Below are 21,491 nucleotides of genomic sequence, written 5' to 3'. Positions count from 1 at the left end.
GGCTATTTTTATTCTTGGATTAACGAGTGGGAGGCTAAATACTCTGTACAGCAGATGAATAGTATCTGAAAGCCATGTCCTTAAGAAACAGGGGGGAAAATCCAGCAACGTCCCAATCTGCTAGGCCTTCAGTCAATCCATCTGCTGTTCACTGAAGTCTCATCAGAAAAGCTCTCAGTGCAAGGGTGGGTGTCAAGAAGCCATTCTTATTGAAGGGAAACAGGGAGAAAGGCTGTGGTGTGTCAAATTACACAAGAAGTGGACCGAAAATTAATGTCAGCAGGTATTGAATTGATGAATGGAATTGATGAATCACAATTTCAATATTTGGTTCTGATCATCACCACCATTATCAAAACTGATGGAATTATAGATGGAGAAAAGTACCATCACATATTGATCCACCATTCAATAACATCTGGAAAGAGTCTGATTGGAAGCGGCTTCAATATTTGGCATGACAATGATCCCAAACACACTGCCAATGTAGTAAAAGCACACATGACATCAGTTGTGGATCGGCCTCCCCAGACCCCGGACCTCACCATTAATTAAACCAGCGTGGGATCAGCTTGACAGAGAACAGAACAAAAGGCAGCCAACATCCAAAGAAGAGCTTTGAATGATCTTCAAGAAGCCTGGAGAAATATTCCTGAAGACTACTAAAATTGCAAGAAAGCTGCCTGAGAGAGTTCAGGCTTTGTTAAAGAATAAATTCGTTCAAACCAAATATTGAATATTTCAAGCTTGTTAGTATTATACAGATTCTTCTTTCCTTTATGTATTTTAAATCCATTGTTTGCACATTTTAATAAATAAATTATGTTAATAAATCTCTACACCTATTTCCCATTTCCGTAGCAAAATATAAAGAAGTGACATGTGGCTTTTGCACAATACTTTAAGAGGTCAAATTGGTGGTTTAAAAGATTAAATATAAATTTATCTGATATCTATACTTTTATTTCAGTTTTCTTTTGTTGTGGTATTGCTACTTTTACTTCAGCAGTTGACTTGAATAGATCTACATGTAGAATAAGTGAAAAACCTCACATCGTATTCCCGCAGGCTTATGGAAAACAGACTTTTGCAAATATAGACATAAAACTCTGTAAGTGCTCCAATTGTCCCAGAAAGATAAAACGCTATTAGACTAACCACAGAAATATTTACAGTGAGTCAGCCTCTGCAAAAGTGGCTATTAGTGGTAGAAAGAGAGAGAGAGAGAAATAAACTGCTGCGGGAGGATTCAATGCACATTAAAGCTCAAAAGGAAAAAAGGAGGAAGCAAGGATGTCACAAAATAAAGGATTATGAGACATGAGGAAGACCCACACAGGAACAGATATAATTACTTTCTGGGTGAGCAATATGCAGATGTGGCCATCTGGGTCATCTCAGTTGACAAAGGGGGTGTCAGCTCTGCATCATCGGCTGCTGCTCATAATAGCCAAAAAATTGCCGCTGCACAGAGATAAGCTTGGGACTCTGGGTAGGAATGAAAGTCTTATCTCCAAATTCTATAAAGAGCACCAATGTACTTCAACAATGGCAGCCACAGAGACAATACTTTCACTTTCAATATGAAAACAGGAGGCAGGACAGTTCAATTACAGAAGCCTGTGTCCTGACAAGAACTGGAGAACAACGTATTAAAGTTAAAGTCAAGTTTTATTTGAAGGGAGTCATGGGTACATTCATATGAGCGGTTATTAGACCAGGTGTTTCCGCATAATAACCTCAAATTTTAAGTAGAGTGTTTCTGCTGCTTTCGACAGAGGTTATTGCTTCGATTTTAGGGGTGGTTCTTTGGCTTTTTGGTGCATTAAAAGATTTTAAAGGCTCTCTTAATGAACCTCCAGCAACTCTGTTAGATTTAGAGTCCAGTGAGGTCATGTTGTTGCGGGACATTCACTGCCCTCATAATGTTGGTGTGACCAGACCCTGGGATCCAGCCTGTCATCACAATCACCATGTCGCCGGACTTGAAGAACCCTCTTGTTTTCCCTGTGGTGTTGGAGAGATAAGGGCATGTGAGTAATATGGCTTATATTATATAAGAACTGCAAGCGGGCTGAACAGAGCACAGACTGACCAATTTCCATGCCAAAGTTGACCCTGTTGTCCACATCATCAGCCCACACAGGAGCGGGCAGAGGGTGGAAGAGGGCAGGAAACACGCCTCGTAACAGCTGAGACTGACGGGTGACCTGACAAAGAGAAAAAAAAAGAATAGGTACATTATAAAATAACTGCAAGTTGCTTGGTGGTTATTGATTTTTATAGTCTGTCAGTCTGTTGATCCCCCGATATATTTACCAGTAAAAACAGGAATGCAAACAGACAATGTGACAAAGAGGAGTGTATAAATATACAATGAAGGCTAACTGGGAGACTGGGAACAAGAGAGGAAGAAAACAATCATACAGACAGGAAGTAAAACAGAAAACAACACAGCAAAGAAAAAAAACTATCAAAATCAAACACAAAATAATAAAATACACATATGGAGCCCGGAAGGCTCATATTGGACATACTGTGGTCTTTTCTAAAGTTAGCTATACATCAAAATAAGATTCCTGCAGGTATATCTGTTACGATTACTGTTGAGCAATTAAATGCATTATAATTAGATGGTGGAAATCCGAGCCTCCAACATCGCACGTGTGGTTGAATAGGATTTGGAAATCTGTCTGATTGAACAAATAACTTCAGAAAGACGTATTTATCAGGAGATGGAGACCTATTTTTACATTTAAAGAAGGAAGAGAGAGGACTATGAAAGTATGTCAGAATGAGGCAATTTTGTTTAAAATATGGTCATTGTTATATTCATTTTTTTGTGTATCCTTTTATTTTTCTTTTCTTTTAATTAATATTACTGAGAAAAATGAAACATGCCAATTTTGTACTCTGTCACCACAATTTTATTGATACTAAAAGATGACCTGTGATTGATCAAAAAGTGTGGACGTCATAATAATGGACGTCAGGGGGAGCTGCCTTCATTTCAGTGACCAGCCATAGTGTGGGGTTATTACAGAGCATTCACATGTGCTCCATCAAATTTGACCCTGATTATTGCTTTGACATTATTGGAAACCATGATTCTTTTTTTAAAGACCGTGTAACCCACTTTGATCACTGGTCTTAGAACAAGAAAGTTCAATAAAACAGAAATACAGTCGGTAATAAATACTCCAGATTGGTGATACCAGTCTGACAACACTGTCACAATTTACCACGACAGACAGCAAAAGTGGACATCGCACACTAATCACTTTTGAAAACAGCGAGATATCATCATCTAAGCCAGACCTTCCCAAAGTGTGGGGCCCGCCCCCTAGGTGGGGCGCAGAGCCATTGCAGGGGGGGCGCGGCATGAAAAGGGGGAAAAAAAACAACCATGGGGCTCCCACACAAACGCAAAGCAGGAGATGAAGCATCGCTGAATATGCTTCCAAACCAACTTCATTCTAAGCCAAAGACTAGAAAATATGGTGAAGGATATCTTCTCTTTGGTTTCACCTGCACAAGTGCCGAGGTAGGTCTCCCCTGCAGAATTGGTCTTTCCTGTGTTGGGAGCACCGCTGGGCTCTCCAAATCACAGACAAACAGTATCCCACATTCTTGATTTTTAGTTCACAAACACTTGTTGTAATGACTAACTACTCCTGACATTTCGGAGATGTTAGCTCTTTATACAGTAAAGTTAATCTGACTATCTGCCATTGGCGCACAGCTGACGTGAAAAAAGGCACATACCTTTGACGTTGCAAGAACTCTGTATTCCTCGCCCACACGTAAACGCAAAAAAGGAGTTTTAAAAAATCTCCGTTTTCGGCGATTCAAAACGCCGTTTACGTGTGGACGAAACCGCTGCATTTTCAAAAATACCCGTGTAGGTGCAGACGTAGCGTAAAAGAGTTAGTAGTTTATTTTCTTACTACCTGCAGATTACTTGTATTTGCTTAACTGTTTACTAAATGTTTGAGGTGTGAAATAAACCGCAATTGAGCAAAATATGGGTGTGTGTGGTTGGAGGATGTGTTTGTGCGTGCAGGGGGGGGGGGGGGGGGGGGGGGGGGGGGTGCAAATATTTTTCTGTAAAACAAAAGGGGGCCCAGCGAAAAAAGTTTGGGAACCACTGATCTAAGCCACGTTTTCATGGTAAGACAAATGCACCAGGTGTCAGCACAAAAGTAATATTTCTTTTGGTTCATAGAACAGACTGTACCTGTGGGCTCCTGGTGACGGCAATGATCGGACAGCGAGGGCGGTACCTGGACAGGAGATGAGCTGACCTGCAGAGAAGAAGTGCAAAGTTAAGGATGGAAAATAAATTATCAGTGATGGCACGCATGAACAACACTTTCATACTGAGGGAAAAATGAAAGCAGCATCACTGCTCCTTGGCATAAGTCATACAGGACTCTTTTCTTCCAAATATAATAATAATAACTCGCTTTTTGTGATTAAAGCTGCTGTCTTCCATGATCCGTTATTAATCCCGCTTTCAAGGTCATTTAGACCGCTTCCTCTCAACATCTTAAAGTAAAATCGGCACTTACTCAGCAGCTTAACACCCAGAGCACAGTAGGATATCAACTAAACAGATACCTCTCCATTTGTTAGTTTCTTCACTCATTTATAGAAGCTTTTGCTTTTAAGACTGTCTGCTGTCTATGAATGTGAGAATCTTATGTGCTTACACTTTTGAAATATATTGCAGACATTACAGATAAACTATTTTCTAATCAGAATTAAATCTCACAGTTTTAATATCTGATATGTTATGGTTGTATGTTTACTTAGACATAATGGCTAAACTAATTGGAGATCATTCTAGTGTATTTTTATGCACATTTTGGTAACAGGAGGTACGTGTGTGTCCTCCTGTGTGCACATTTAATATATGTGAGACGGGAAATCTCACATATATTATATAAAGTACAAAATACACAAAAACAGTACAATGAAGCCCCATAAAACCCAGAAGATGCACAAGCAGCAAACATTACTGCAATATTCAGCCTGGACCTTTGGGATAAAAGAAGCTGCAAACTTTAAAGAGCCTGTGTTATATGTTTGTTTGGAGAAGGACAAATAAACTTGTTTCTAGCATCTACAAGGACGAATACAGAAATTATTAATCCAAGTTCCTCTTTTCCAATCCAAGGTCACCGGAGTGCCGGAGCCTATCTCCTACACCCTGGATAAATCTCCAGTCTGTTGCAGGCCTCACAAAAATTACAGACACATTCGCACCTGCATACATCACTAACACGTGTGCAAGCACAGGGAGGTCCAGGCTGGATTCAAACCCCTTTTTACTATGAGGCAACAGCGATACCCACAGCACCACCATGCCGCCCAAACAATGATAATATATTTATGTTAATTATTTTCAAATGGTTTTCCAAGTGCCCACTCCGGGTCAGGGACGAGACCCTGCCCCAAGTGGATGAGTTTAAGTCTTGTTCATGAGTGATGGGAGAAGGGAGCGGGAGATCGACAGACGGATTGGTGCAGTGGCTGCAGTGATGCGGACACTGTACCGGTCTGTTGTGGTGAAGAGAGAGCTGAGCGTAAAAGCGAAGCTCTCAATTTACCGGTCAATCTATGCCCCTACCCTCACCTATGGCCACGAGCTGTGGGTAGTGACCGAAAGAACGAGATCGCGGATACAAGCGGCGGAAATGGGTTTCCTCCGAAGGGTGGCTGGCCTCTCCCTTAGAGATAGGGTGTGAAGTTCGGCCATTCAGGAGGGGCTCATAGTAGAGCCACTGCTCCTCCACATCGAAAGGAGCCAGTTGAGGTGGTTCGGGCATCTGACAAGGATGCCCCCTGGGCGCCCCCTGGGCAAGGTTTTCCGGGCATGTCCCACCGGGAGGAGGCCCCGGGGCAGACCCAGGACACGCTGGAGAGATTATATCTCTCGGCTGGCCTGGGAACGCCTTGGTGTTCCCCCGGATAAGCTGGAGGAGGTGGCTGGGGAGAAGGAGGTCTGGGCTTCTCTGCTTAGGCTGCTTCCCCCGCGACCCGGCCCCAGATAAGCGGAAGAAAATGGATGGATAGTTTTCCAAATCTAATCAGGCTTTTTAGTTACTTGTGCTAAATATGCTAGCTCTTAGCTTAGCGCTGCAACAGAACTGGAGAACTGGAGAACAACATGGCAGCAAACTCCACCTACCAGCATCTTTCTATTAAACTAACAGGCCACAAAGTGAAGGCCAGCTATAGTCCCGGTAGATCAGCTGATCTCAGTGTCAGGCAACTTTCACACAGACCTCACACAGAGCATCTTATTTAAGTTCCCTAAACATGACCATAGCTTCTTTACATCTGCAAGCTACTTTGCAACCCTCTTCTACCACAGCTTCTCCTTCCATGCCATTTCTGACTTAATCAATGTAATATCTGTTGATGGTTCTTGCTGCTGCTCTTCTGAAACAAACGTAAGATTCTCTTGACTTTAGCGGTTCTGACTGATTTACTGTTTTTTTTTGGTAGGAAACCCTCATCAAACAACAATAAAACTTTGTCTTATGCTATATCGTGACAGTCAGGTGAACTGTCACGATATAGCATATAGCACTGCTAGTTCTGACACATTTATCATGAATGTTAGCTGATATACTCACCTGCCAGTGGTCGTGAGGACTATAATCGCCCCGGCACAGCATTTGAACGAAGACTCCACTGCTCCGATCGCCGTGACCTCCGTGGGGTCAGAGGAGAGAGGAGTGAGGCGGCGCAACTCCTCAAAAAGCTGCTGGTGGAAAATGGCTGCTTCTGCCTCCCTACAGATCTGAGATAGAGCGACAGAGACAGGGAGAGGGACAGACAGAGGGTTAGAGCATTATCAGAGGGCACTTAAGTCAGACGCAACCGAACGACACCATGTGCACACAGAAACACACACCGAATGCATCATTGCAACTGACTCCACAGGAAACAGTCCCTTGGCGGTTTCTCCAGATAGCATTACACAGTCAGCTCCATCCAGCACGGCATTGGCAACGTCACTGCCCTCTGCTCTAGTTGGCCGTCGGTGGGTCACCATGCTCTCAAGCATCTGCAAATGCACAAAAACACACAAAGACACACATACAATACATTTCAGCTATAACCAAAACGTCTCTATAAGGTACTATAAATGGATTTCACCAATGAGTCCATCAAAAATAAGCCACTCGGAGTCTTTGTATGTCAATTTTTGTTCATTTTGACAAAGTGATATGGGTGAGCACGAAGACAGGAGGTAATGGCTTTGTGGATGGATAGATGGTAGAGTAGGAGTAATAAGAGATCATTTAGACTGAGGCAGACGAGTGCGAGTTAGAGAAATCGTTATTGGTATGCTGGAGACTCAGTGTTATGAGTCAATAAGCGAGGCAGACAGTTGGAAAATGAGCTTGCAGCATAGCCTGTGAGACTGCATTTTTAGTTAAGAAGCTCCGACTAATGCTGATTAGTGCATGTGTGTGGGTGTTGTTTGTGGGCTCAGGTCTCGAGTAGCAAACCTGCTATAACGCTGTCACTCCGAGTCAAGAGCTGTAGCATAAACAAAGTACAGCACTGTGACTCAACATGGCTGCGGGAGTGTTGCACGCATGTGTGTGTGTGTGCATGTGTGTAAAAGCAGAGGGGTGTGAAAGAGAGGGAATGTGTGCATCTCTGAAAATGAATTCACTGGACAAGTGACATTATGCACGAGTGTAAGGTTAATGTGTAGTTGGACCCGTTTGACATTCGGCTGGCTGAAACTGCAGTTAAAAGTCTTAATCTCAATATTTCTTCTTTTTCTGTGATTTTTTTTCTCTCTCTCTCTGTGTGTGTGTGTGTGTGTGTGTGTGTGTGTGTGTGTGTGTGTGTGTGTGTGTGTTCATCTCTGACCTGTGTGGCACAGATGACAGGCTTCCCAGCAGAGTTGCATCTCCCAATCATCATCTTCTGGGCAATGAAGACTTTCTCCGCAGGGATCTCGATCCCCAGGTCGCCTCTGGCAACCATCACGCCATCGCTCTCAGCCAGGATTTCCTCAAAACTGACAGACAGATTAGAGGAAGGAGTGAGTGTTTGGGCTCAAGAAGAGAGAGTTGGAAAAAGAGCACAAAAGGAGGAATAAGGAAGATTCTACACGTTATCTAAAAACTAGGTCTTCCAATTCAGATTTTTTTTTTGTCACGCTGCTTTTAGATCTTCAAAAGATATCGAGGATAGCGTAAAATTTTGATTTAAATCCTAAATGATCTGGATGAAATCCAAACTCCTATATGAGCAAAGAACAAAGAGACTGAAAGGAAAAGCAGGAAGCTGTGATGCTGATGTAGATTTAAAAGGGAAAAACACAGCTGCAGGACATCCAAACAGGACGTTTAACACCAAATATTCACAAACAGCTTAACTACTGTTAAGAATTCATCTTTATTATCTAATGTCTTTCTATTAAAACTGCAGTTAAACACTGTCAGCAGCCGGGGAGCAGCAGGACAAAGCATGAGATAAGTAATGGAGGTAAGAAGGCAGGGAAATAAATTATGTCAGGTATATTAATTGGCTGCAATAACTCACATGGACAGCCACAGAGACCGCTTATCATAGATGTGTAAAATCTAAAGTTGACATATGTTTCTCCTTCACTGACAGCTGGCTGTCCACAGGAGCGACAGATCACATCAGCGGTGGATTTAAAAGACCTGTCAAAGTCTCGTTGTGGAAGACTCATGCCATCAGTGCCTGTTTGGCTAAAAATAACTCTGCAGAAATGGCATTAATTGGAAATTGGATTTTTCCAGGACTCACTTTTGAACTCCTTGCCGGCTTTCCACCTTGCTGATCACTTTAATATTTCGACCATGCGCCCCAAGAGCGCGACGCACATCCTTGACATCCTGGGCTGAACGGATGAAGCTGGCGAACACCATATCAACACCCTGAGCCACGCCGAACCTCAGGTCAGCCTCGTCCCGCGGGCTGACCGACTGCATGCCGATTAGGTCGCAGCCGGGAAGGTTTACGCCTTTACGACTGCAGAGCATCCCGCCTGATTCCACCACCGTGTCCACCCAGTCCGAACCTGACAAGAAAAATGTTGGAGATGCAGGGACTCACAAAGGAGTGGTGCATTGATACTATAAAAACATTCAATAATACAACCAAAAATCAGAGCATGGGAAATTGCACAATTGTTGGATAATAAGGAAAATACATTAGAAGTAATATATAATAATGGAACTCAAGAATCCATAGAAAGATTTAAAGTTATACGTGCATGCAGGGATGAAGGTTTATAGGCCTGTGGACATGTTTGTATCAGTACACTGGCCTGAAAAGTTGCACTCAGTGCATGAGATATATGAGAATGAGCTATAGAAGAATGCACATAAAACTGAAAAACCACCTCGCAGATAGAAAATGACAAATGTTCACATAATTGAAGACAAAGAAAGCCTTTGGACCGTGGGAGGATAAAGGAGCCTGAGGTGAAAATCCAAACAGGCCCAGGAAGAGCAGAGGGAGATAAACACACAAGACTGTGTTGATACTGTTTTGTTGACCTTTATTTTGGTAAAATTTGATTTGGATCCAAATTTATAGTTGATGGTGGAGAAAAATTGTGGGCTGTGAGTAGGGGGATCAGATCCCAAAAAAGGTAGTCAAATATATTATAACGTATTATTTACATAATATCTGAATGGAACTTTTCCATCTCTCTTGCTAAATAAATATTTGAGCTGCTCTTCTGTCTTGTCCTTGGCAACAGCAGGGACGGATCCATAAATTGGCAAATTTTTCTGACAATTTTTATATTTTTATCAAATTACGACCACACATACTGTGTCCCTTCACACCATAGTTTCTCTTGCGCATTTAAAAAAAAAAAAAACAGACAAGGTTTTGAAGGAATTTATGGTGAGCAAATAATCACCAATTCAGAATCTGAACTCCTTCTCTGTTTCTTAGTTGAATAATAGCTTGTAATGCATATCTGAATGGTTTTAGGGTGTCACATAGATGGTCTTTCACCTTTTGAATATAAAATAAGATCATCATTTTATTCTAATTACACATTTGCATGAAATTCATTATCAGCGTACGAATTCTGGCTTTATGTCCAAGCGTGTCCTCAAGCGTCCCAGGGACTGTTGCCAAATTTAAAGAAATAAATGTGTTCGAGTGACAGAGAGACAAATTGAAAACACAGTGCCTCTGGACACAGCTGTCACTGCAGATGTTTCTACAACGGCAATAAGACAGACATGTTTTATGTAGGTTTGCTAAAGTCTGTGTAATGCACATTACCTATATCTAATACTCGGAGTCCAATGAGGCCATCATCAATGTAGATCTTTCCATCCTTCTTGAGAACTTTGGGCAGGTTGGGATAGTCCACCCAGATTATCTTTCCATCTGTCTTGTCTTTGTCACTCTCTGCTGTCACCACGCGCACATTGTTGCCCTTCACCAGCTCCACCTCTTCTTCCACTTTCTGTCGAAACAGATACGAAACACAAAAACCTCCAATTACTGCTCTTGTTGTAAGCAAACATACAGTAGTATTGTCATTTCCAGCAACTGAATTTTCTTAGACACAAGATCTCTGAGTGCTGCTGCAGAAAATCAAAAAAACTGACTGCGTTTGAACCGTGATGAAATCCGTGACTGGTTGATTAAAAGGCGTGCTGTGTTACAAAACGCCGGTGTGTTTTGTAGTGTTTATAATGAGTAGTTCTAGTACCTTATCTGAGAGGGTTTGAGTGGCAGCAATGATGAAAACACAAGAGACTTTGTACTGTACAGGCATGAAACTTTAAAAGGAACACACTGGCTGCTTTGTGCAAAGCATTTGGTATTTACTGATGACGTAACAATTATATTTCCAAATATTTGAGAAGGCAGCACACTTGATGTAAGACAACGACGGACAGAATTAGAAATGAGTACATCGGAGGGACAGCTCAGATCGAGCAGTTTGGAGACAAAGTTAGAGAGACAAGTCTGAGATATTTTGGAAAATTGCAGAGGAAGGATAGTAGAAATACTGGGTGAAGGATTTTGAATATCTTGTGCTCAGGAAGGTGAAAACAGGAAGAACACATAAAAGGTTCATGGATGTAGAGAAGGAGGATGTGCAGGTGGCCGATATGACAGAGGAGGACAGTAGGGATACGGTGAGATGGATGCAGATGGGAGTAGGGAGTAGCCAAAAGAAGATGTTATGTCAAAAAGACAAGAATGGGATTCAAACATAGCATAAGTTTAAAAATTAACAGAATAATCCAAAAATATTTTGCACATTTCTACAAAAAACAAGCAGTCAAAAGTATACATCTCAATGAATAATTCCTAACATGTGTTGAATGTTTTAACATGTTGTTGATGTCCACGCCTGCTATAAATGGCCAAATATAGCATCCACCATCTTCTTAACCACTTATCCAGGTAGGTTTGCAGGAGCACTGAAGGATATCCCAGCTAACATACAACGTGGGTAGTCATTATTATATATAATAATGATTGACTGATTTATTGGTTGATTGATTGGTTGCCATTACATATATTCACCTACATATATAATTTTGTATGCTGTAAATATCTTGTCTGTTAAAAATATAAATGTTTAGTAAAAATAGAGTTATATTTAGCATGTGTTTAGTAACTCAAGTGCACCTTTCAATTAGTCTACCCAGACTCAGATCAAATGCCATGCAGAGTATTTCTGAAGCTAATCAACACACAAGGAGGTTTCCTGCAGCCTGGAGTTATTTGTTCAGCAAAGCAGACAGCAGGCAACAGCAACACGACCAACAACACAATAAGATGATGATGAAAAGGCAGATGAGCACACGCCTACAGCTGTTGTTTTTCCAGGAAAAGTAGCAACCTGTAACAAATGATGTGCTGCACCAAGGAATGGGCTTATTTTCTGCACCTCTTACACCTGACTGCATGTGACTGTTTGATTAGGTTTAGACTGTTTGATAGATGAAGCAAAGCATGCTCACCCCTTTAACTAATCCGGTGCGGATCTCTGGGCCCTTCGTATCCAAAGCGATGGCAACCGGTCGATAGTACAGCGGGTCAGAGGTTATCGTCTCCACCGCCTCTCTGATGTTCTTGATGGTTTCACCGTGATACTGAAAGACACAGACAGGGAATCAATACCTGGCTGAGTGGAGAACCGAGGCGTGTGAACACAAATGCGCCACAACATTAAAACCAATAGCCAGTGAAATGATTCACATGGATCATCATCTGTTATCTGTGATGGGTGCTGGCATTTATGTGGCTGTTACTTCATCACAAGCCATGGATGTACCCACTCCCATCCACACATCCCAACTGCACAGGAGCAGCTCAGGGAACACAAGAAACAAAGACTGCAAGGTCTTCCAACTCCCCAGATTACAGTCTGATAGATGCTAAAGCAGCAAGTTGAGGTTAGTATCTTGCTGTAGGATATTCGGCATGTAGCCAGGGATCAAACCACCAACCTTCTGATTAGTAGATGATCTGTTCTACCTCCTGAGCCACAGCCACTCCACAGTGGGTGGCAGATACCACAAAACACCTCCAGATGTTCTTTCTTTACGCCCCTGATTGGTCAAAGGTGTTTTGGTGTCGTGAATAAACAGGCAACATTAACCAGGCGGTTTTAATGTTGTGGCTGATCAGCATGTGTGCCGTACGTACTTCATGTGATCCATGAGAGAAGTTAAGACGAGCGATATTCATTCCAGCCTTGACCATCTCCTGAAGTTTGGGGATCGATCGAGATGCCGGACCTGAAAGGAAAAAAGAGAGTGAATAAAAGAAAAGCAGTTTCAATAATCAAATGTTCATTCATTTGATGTAGGCCCCAAAAACAGAATTTTATTTGTTTTCCATAAAAGGATCTTTAGGTTTTAAACAGCCACAATAAAATTACATTTTGGCTATTTTTTGTGTATTTCCTGATATTTTATTAATAGCCTTATTCATGGTATAATTTGTTAATGATAGAAATTTTTGTTAGCTACAGGCAGACATTAAAATGAACTGTTTGCTTGCCTGTTACTTTATCCCTTTAATGAAAACCCTTCAGGGAGTGATAAACAAAGCCATGTCCTCGCGAGGAATCAAAACATCATCTGGAAAGCCAGAGCCAGAGCCAGATGACTTAGGAGCCGTTTGTATAGTGTATTTCCTTCTAATTGTTTTTCATCTTTTTCTGGACAGCAAAAGCTTCAAACTACATCAGCCAAAAAGCCTTGCCAACAAGCTAAAGATCACCCACCCCCTCCAGACGCTGGCTTTCTGACACGGAGCCAACGATGACACATAACAGTTGTCAGACAACAAACTTGAAACTGAGACTCACTGTCTGTCACACTCACCGATGGTGCAGATTATGCTGGTGTTGCGCGCTGTGATTGGCTCCTGGTTGATGTCCAGGAGACAGAGATGCTCCAGGAAGGTGTCAGCCATACTGGCGTCAAGCTGCTGGCGTTGGATGAAAGAGTCCGGCAGTGTCATCACATCGGAGTAGCGCCTGATGCGAGCTATAATGACAGAGAAACGCTGTCAGTGGGATGAAGTTGAGTCATGAAGCTCTACTGCCAACTGCACCTGTGAAAACCAAATGAACCGAACACTTCCGACCGAACGAAGCGCACAATTTCAGTTTCAATAGCAAAAAGGAACAACACAGAATATGCTAACATTAAGAGATAAAACACAACACATACAGACCTGACATTAACTGCCACCAGCAGGGGTCACAAAGGTTTAGATGCTGGTATATTCAGCCGACTTATGAGTCACTACTGCGAAAACTATACACAGCTGCTCTGCTGATACGCTATACTTTACAAGCAGAAAAGTGGCATTTGAAAACAGAGACGACGACTGATAATATGGAGGCAATATAAAGGTTTTTATGCTGACATTTGAAGCTGGAAGCAACCGTTTAATTTAAGGCTGGTTGTTTTTCATGGACCAGAAAGGAAGACACACACACACACACACACACACACACACACACACACACACACACACACACACACACACACACACACACACAGTCTCTCTATTGGATACAGTATTTACAGTCACTGGGACTGAAAGGAGCCAAGGTTGCATTTCTGTTGTTACCCGCTCTGTCAGCTTGTGAAGCACAATAAAAACAAATCCTCCAGAAGCAAAAGACAAAGGAGTGGATGGATGAGCAAAAACCACATACCAGCAATAACGACTGTCACCACCGTAATGGTAATCGGTTGAACTATAAAGCTGTTATGGCAAACATCAGCATTCTTGTGCACCCCCGTACATTTGATGAAATGTTCAATGTTTACTCTTACTTAAGCTCTGCTTTTGAAGTATCTGTCAGTCTGACAGCTGCTGCTGCTAGAAATGAAACTGCAAGAGTCAAGAGAGCGAACCAGACCAGTAAAGTTATGGGCATTAAAATCAATTCAACCAGCTGAAAATCTAAAGCAGTCCTTTATAGATCTGAGGTAAACCAGAGAACTTGGCTCATAATTCTACAGTTTCATAATGATGAGTGCAACCTTTCATTTGATCTGTTGATGCTATAACATCTCGATTATATCAATTTTAAAAGAAAGCTCTGATTTTGTAGATATCAGCGTATCTGGAGCCAACCCCAGCCCCCTCTCAAGCCTTTCCCAAACCACAGCCTCAATTCATGCTCAAGCCATCTGCCATTATCTACTAGATATGCTGTTCAACCTATATGTAAGTAGGATGTTGTCCCAGCTAGTGAATTACTTTTTAATTGTTTGTGGTGGGTCGTCTACCAATCGGAAGGTCGGTTGATCGATCCCCAGCTTTCACAGTCTATATGTGGAAGTATCCTTAAGCAAGCTACTGAACCTCGAGTTTCCCCCAATCTAGGCTTATGTGTGTGTGTGAATGTTAGATAAAAGTACAAAGTAAAAGATGCTGTGTGAATGTATGTGTGACTGGGTGAATGAGACTGGTAATAAGTGCTCAGACTAAGTAGAAGGTTTCTATATAAGTAGCAGTCCATATACCAATAATCTACGCAGTTTGAGCCATGTGCTACTCACACTGGGAAAATACCAGTAGGTAAAGCCTTTCAGCACCTTATCCCAGTGACTCCACAGCCACCAGTCTCTATGGCATCACTGAGCATCAACCTCGAGGGCTGAACAATGAACTCAAAGCTCAAGTGTCTAATCCTGCAGCTCATAAAAGAGCCGCTTGAATCTGGCTACAAAAGCACATCAATCTCCATTTCCCACTTAAAGTGGGCTGGGGCCATCCTGAACTGCGTTCTGACACCTTCGATCCAGTGAGCAATTAAATCTGATTGGCAGTTTAATGCAAACTACTGTCGAGCTTCAGCTCATCCCTCAGAGACAGTTAAATTACTAAATGGGGCCACCTGCACACCGCCTTCTCATCTCTGTCATGAATCCATGCATGTAGTTTATAACGTGGCCACAGTAAGGGAAGCAAGCATAAATGGATGAATTTTTAAAGTAGGCAAATTAGAAAGATGAAGAGAGCTATTAGAAAGAAAGGACAGGATGGGAAGACAAGAGATTATTTTCAAAGGTAAAGACTGCTCAGCAAGTGAGTGGAAACTTCCAGCTTACATGCAGTATCCCCGCTCTTGTTAGAATTTTTTTTTAACCAAGCAGAGGATCTGCTGAATTCGCCTGGTTATTTCATATAGAGTAAGATCTATGACAACAAATACATGATAATCATTCCATGTTTTTCAGAGGTGATGCAGGACATTAAGTGCAGGTTAAACTGGGAAGTCTGCAATACTGTGGCTCAGTTAACTGTGATGGACCATGTTAGATTGGTACAAGACAGACTGTGGTATCCATGGTCACAGCTAGTTAGTCATGTTAGGTCATGGGTTGCAGCAGAGAGAGAGAGATGGTGCTGAAAGAATTTTGAATTGAACCCTATGAGAGAGCTCTGAAAAAATGATAGCAGAAGTATAACTTTCATAAGAGCAAGGTTTTAAACCCTTATTCGTGGGCAGCAATTGGGTGAATGTTTAAATTTTATTATTCAGATTTAACTGGATATTTTATACTTTATGGTATGAGATACCAGTGCTAAAAATAGAAGAACACACAGTGGATCGCCCAGAGTTCCGACGGCAAAATTATCAAAGCAGTGAGGGGTCATTCTGACAGACAGCAGAACAAAAAGCAGCCAACATCCAAAGAAGAGCTTTGAAGGTCCTTCAAGAAGCCTGAAGAATTATTTCGTTACTACTTAAAGAAATTACAAGAAAGGTTGCCTAGGGTAGCTCAGGCTGTGTTGAAGAATAAAGAAGGTCATACCAAATATTGACTTTCAATTGTGTGACACTTATACGCTGGACCTTGCTAACCAACAAAAAACAAACAAAACAAAACAAGGCAAAAGCCATAGCACCAAACTAAAGGCTTAAAAACAGGACTTTCTGAACACATGGGTGGCTACCTTCATCTTTTATAAACAGTTTATAGGCTGCGCCAACTGAGAGTATTATACAGGGAATGGAGCCCATTTCTTTCATTCAGAGCATTGTGGTACCTGACTAAGAGCTTTGCGCCAGTACAATGGAATCCATTTTAAAGGATGTCACAGTCAGTCGAGCTTGCAATTTCGGCCATCACAGAGACTAAAGAGCGTGAGGATGAGAGGTGAGTCCGACATAAGGTTTGTGTGAAAAGGTGAGGACAAAGACGGGAAAGAAGACAAGAGAAAGAACAGTGCACACATCACAGAAGAGCCACATTTTACAAGGTTGTTTTGCAACTGTCTAAAGGTTGTTTGCTGTTTTTTTAAATAGTATGCGTCAGTTATCAGTTTAAGGACTACGCCGTGAATGGACAAACAGAAACATGCAAGGACATAGTTTGCACTCTGCAAAGGAAATTCCCTGGTAAAACCAGTGAATGGCGGTTTTGTAGAATAATGTGAACTTGCAAAACTCGTCTATCCTGTAGATTCAGTGTCTGTCTGCGTTTTCTATTTCTCTCCTCTCCACCTCCCTGTGACCCAGTTCTGCCGCACTGCTGCACACATCATTACGTGTCCCACTGAGATCCTCTCCAGACACGTCCCAGAGAGTACACATGGAAACACACACATGCAATACATCCACCTGCAAACATCCAGACAAATGTACACACACGCAGGCACCTGTTACTGGAAGGCTGACTATAAATAGACATTAGGTCAAAGACACTAAACTTGCAAAGTATCAGTCAACACTGAGGCTTCATGACTGATTAAAACCAGTTATGGGTGTAACCCCAGTATACCAGGAATGAGCTGCACTTGGTCACATTTTCGGAGTGTTTGTGCAATCGATCAGTGAACCCACGGTAAGAGTGCAGCTATTTATCCAACTGCGGCTGCACTGAAGTTCAAAGGCATTTGACATCTGACTGTTATGCAAGTGAAAAAGGACATAATGCAAAAACGTGACACTGCACAATCAATGATATTACAAAAAAGGGATTATTTAGTATTTTTCCATCAAGATACAGGTTATCAATCACACGCAACATGTCTTGCCAGTTCATATTAAACACTAATCCATAGTGCTAGTACCAAGTTGGACATCGCATGCACTGACAAAGGTACTGGGAACATTCCAATGTTGCAGATTTGTCCTCATCTGCCTCAGCTCAAAGGTGCTCTATTGGATTGAGATCTGGTGACTATGAAAGCACTTGGAGCACACTGAAGTCCTTGTCATGTTCAAAAAACCGATTTGAGACAACTTCAGCTTTGTGGCTAGGTAGGCTGTGGTGTTTAAACAATGCTCAGCTGGTACTAAGAAGCCCAAAGTGTGCAAGAAAATATCCCCACACCGTTATACCAACAGCAGTCTGAACCATTGCTACAAGGCAGGATGGACCCATGTTTTCACGCTGTTATTGCCAAATCTGACATTAACATCTGAATATTGAAGCAGAAGAGCGTCAGAGGAGAGAGACTCATCACATCAAAAAGACTGATTGCAATGTTTGTTTCCAATCTTCTACAGGCCAATTTTGGTGAGTCAGTGTGAACTGTAGCATCGGTTTCCTGTTCTTTGCTGACAGGAGTGGCTCTCAGTGTGGTCTTCTGCCACTTCAAGATACCACTTTCAAGGCTCTCTTCTCCATTCTGATGCTGAGGTTGAACTTCAGCAGGCCTCACTCCTTGGTGGCTGCTTATTGGGGCCTGGAGCCTGGGGCTCGCTCGGGCCACTTTGGGGGTGGGGTGCCCTCGGCCTCTCGGCCTGGGGCTCGGTCACTCAGTCACAGCTGGCTGCCGGCGGAGCTCACGGGCGCGTCACTGCAACCCCCCCCCTGGCTTCTGCTCCACGGCTGCTGAGCGACCCCTCATCTGGGACTCTCCTCAGCTCTTTCTGGGACAGTGGCGCAGCTGCCTCTCTGTTAGTCTTCCTTGGTCTCTTGTGTTCTGAGGGCCTCTGGATGTCTGGAGTCTTGATCTCCTCCATACCTGCTTCATGCTCTGGTGGGCGGGGCTGTGGCTCCCCACACACTCTAGCAGATCATTACATGAAGGAACCTTTTAAATACAAGCGCGTCCATGCTAACAGGTGTACACACGGGTGCTCACACACACAAACTACACCCTTTTTGGCTCCTACCTTAAAGCACACTGTGCGCTGTCGATATTACCGTGCTTCACAATAATGTTTAATATTTAGTATTTACTGTTATATTCCCATAGATCATCGTGATGTTGTTTATTGTATTGCTCTCATTTTCTTCTGCTTGTTTTCTTTTTTCTTTCTCAACAGGTGATCCAGGTGATTGATATATGTATTTTTTTTGTCTGCTTATTTAGTTGTTTTTTGTTTTTTTGCCCTTTATCCTCGTCCCTCTTCTCCGCTGTTTTTCCCCCTCTTCCTTTCTCACTTTTCTTTTCCTCATTCAAGTCTGTCCCGTATCTAGCAAGTGAAAATAAAAAATAAATAAAATAAACAATAAAAGGTGAATCAAATAGACCATTACGGCAAGGCTGGGATGGTCAATTTGGTAAAGTAAATCCGTTGGGCATCTTTCTTCGCCTTTAGACAATAATTCTGATGGCAAAAGAACCAAACGGGACAGGCAAAAAAAAAAGAAGAAAAAAAAAGAACTTCAGCAGGCCAACTTGATCTTGTCTAAATTTATCTCTATCTGCTGAAATAGCTCAGTTGGAAAAGCGTTAGATGGAAGATCTAAAGATCCCCGGTTTCAGCAATTAGGAGTTACCCTTAAGCTTTTCTCCCCCCAAGATTAATAAGTTAATGTGTTTCTAAATGTACTAAATTGTTGTCATGTGGTTGGCTGATTTGATTATTGCAGTGCAAAAGTGAGAAGTTGAGCAAGTGTTCCTAATAAAATAGCTACAAGTGTAAAACATTCAATACATTTTCATTAAAATAAATAAAATCAAGCTAAACCTGTATGAGAATATATGAATGTGCTTACCCATGTTGAGCAACCCTTCCATTATAGATCCAAACCTACTGTTTCACTGTCCGATTCTTTCTCCAGTCTACTTTTGTTTTAGGTTCTCTTGGATTTTGTTGTGTAATTTATTTTCTCCCAATTTCTCAATCCAATTCCTCTGTCTTTGTCCTTTACAGCGCTAATGTTATTGACTGGTCTTGTGTCACCTGAACAAGCCTGTTCATGTCTCTTTCATTCATCTTTCTTTCGCCCCTCTGCTGCCCCCTCATCTATCTCTCCTCCCACTCACACCATCTGGACTGGGTCCACACAGCATGCAACAGTTGCATGATTGGGCTGAGTTAGCATAAGAGAGCCAATCTGACCTGGCTACAAATGATGCTAAAAATGGAAAATCTTTGCCAGACTGGTAAGCCAACAGAGTACACTACAGTACAAAAGGACACCGGTGTCCTGCACCGTTGCAAATTATATAACCCTAACCTTGACCTCAGAATGTGAACTCCAAGCCAAACATATTTACTCATGCTATTATGTATTTGTATAAATTGTCAATGTATTATTAGTAGAAAATAACCAACAATAACTTCTCACTTATAAAGGAAAAGAACTAAATACATGCTTCACTGTAGTTCTTCCAATGGTTTTAGTTTGCTGTAAACAAATTATCTTCAACATTTTTGGAACATTTGAGAACAAATAATTATGCTTAACAAGTAGGTCAGTAAAGAAAACAGTTATCAGTTGCAGCTGAAGTTGTATAACCTGAACTTATAATCTGAACATTTCCAAGAACACCACTTTAACATTATTTCAGTGCGTCAGCACCATGAAGACTTTGCTGGAGATCCAGGAGGTCCCAGGATAACTGGTCACTTTTACATTGCACAGACCCCGTAGCTATAGTTACAGAGTTAAAAGGAAAAACGCTACACCAAGCAACATCATCCCAACTGTTTAATTTTATTAATACTAGATTCTGTTTTCTGATGGAATTAAACAAGAAACCAAAATAAGAAAAAAAGTTTACAGCTGGAGTAGAATAAACACCATCCACAATCTGGCATTCCTAATTTATTTCTTAATAATTCCCTATAGCTGATCTGTTGGGAGCAATAACATAATTAAATAATTATCAGCACACGACGTATAAAGCTTTTGCAAAGAAATCTCTCAGAGTAGATATTGGGCCTCTTCTTGCTTCTCGCATGCTTAAATGGATGTAAATGTTATTCCCTCTTTCATAGTGTTTATTCACAACAGCAGCTATTAGAAATCAGTAGGACTGATAAGAGGTGTTATTGAAGACTAAGACTTTGAAAAATGAGGTTACACGTAGAGGCGACGTGGCTTGTAGTTAAGGAGCACTTTGCGTCTGCGCGGAGCCTCACTTTGCAGAGCTGAGTCCGCGCATAGAGTGGACTGGTGGGTGTAAATCGTTAGCCAAAGGACAAACAGCACTTTGGTCCTGAGTTGACTGTTTAAAATCTAACCCTGCAGCCATCTAACGTGCAAAGCACACACCTCCGTAACATCTACTAATGCTACGCTTGCAGTAATTATCAGACGGGGTAAAGGTCGATTTTACGCATTGGCACCAAAGTGCAACTTAAATTTGCAATATGAACTGAATACTCGAACAGCATTGTTCGAGTATCAAAACTCCCCCCCCCCCCCACGTGGCTCCTGCATTGAGTTCTTTTTAAACTTGATCGTGAGTTGCAGGAAAAAAAGAGGAATACACAAAGCGATCAATACCCGCCGCAGCGACGGAAATAATCTGCAAGATTTTTTTTTAGCTACAAAACAAAGAGAAACAATCATGAGAGGTGGATACAGGAGCGAGCCCCGATAAGCAGAATTAAGTATTTACTTGGCCCAAACAGCGTATTTTCATTACGATGAGAAGTTGCAATGTTTAGAAGAGAAGTAACGAACCTCTCGGATCTCTCCTCGAGCAGGTAACAAGTGCTGGGTGAACAGGGGCAGGGTACAAAAGTAAATGAATGGGCAGGTGTGAGCTTTACT

General features: G+C 41.9%; 1 protein-coding gene across 2 annotated transcripts; it reads right to left on the bottom strand.

Moving 5' to 3' along the window:
- Positions 1–1,652: 1,652 nt before the first annotated feature.
- On the bottom strand, positions 1,653–21,459 carry pklr (pyruvate kinase L/R). 2 transcript variants are annotated; one of them, XM_085473967.1, is made up of 12 exons: positions 21,402–21,459; positions 13,383–13,547; positions 12,700–12,791; positions 12,012–12,143; positions 10,309–10,495; positions 8,809–9,082; positions 7,900–8,050; positions 6,926–7,078; positions 6,645–6,811; positions 4,238–4,304; positions 2,096–2,210; positions 1,653–2,007 (listed from the first exon to the last, which is right to left on the bottom strand). In XM_085473967.1, the coding sequence occupies exons 2-12, from the start codon at positions 13,519–13,521 to the stop codon at positions 1,877–1,879; spliced, it is 1,608 nt and encodes a 535-aa protein (XP_085330093.1). In that variant the 5' UTR covers positions 13,522–13,547; positions 21,402–21,459; the 3' UTR covers positions 1,653–1,876. The 2 variants fall into 2 exon arrangements, with proteins under 2 accessions (XP_085330093.1, XP_085330092.1); XM_085473966.1 differs by lacking the exon at positions 21,402–21,459 and adding an exon at positions 19,482–19,731.
- Between the last annotated feature and the right edge of the window lie 32 nt (positions 21,460–21,491).

This window comes from Copadichromis virginalis, linkage group LG11 (genome assembly GCF_057382275.1).
Source record: "Copadichromis virginalis isolate Kocher_CV1m ecotype Utaka linkage group LG11, C_Virginalis_male_GT1.1, whole genome shotgun sequence".
Taxonomy (NCBI): Eukaryota; Metazoa; Chordata; class Actinopteri; order Cichliformes; family Cichlidae; genus Copadichromis; species Copadichromis virginalis.
This window is presented reverse-complemented; position numbering and strand designations above follow the sequence as displayed.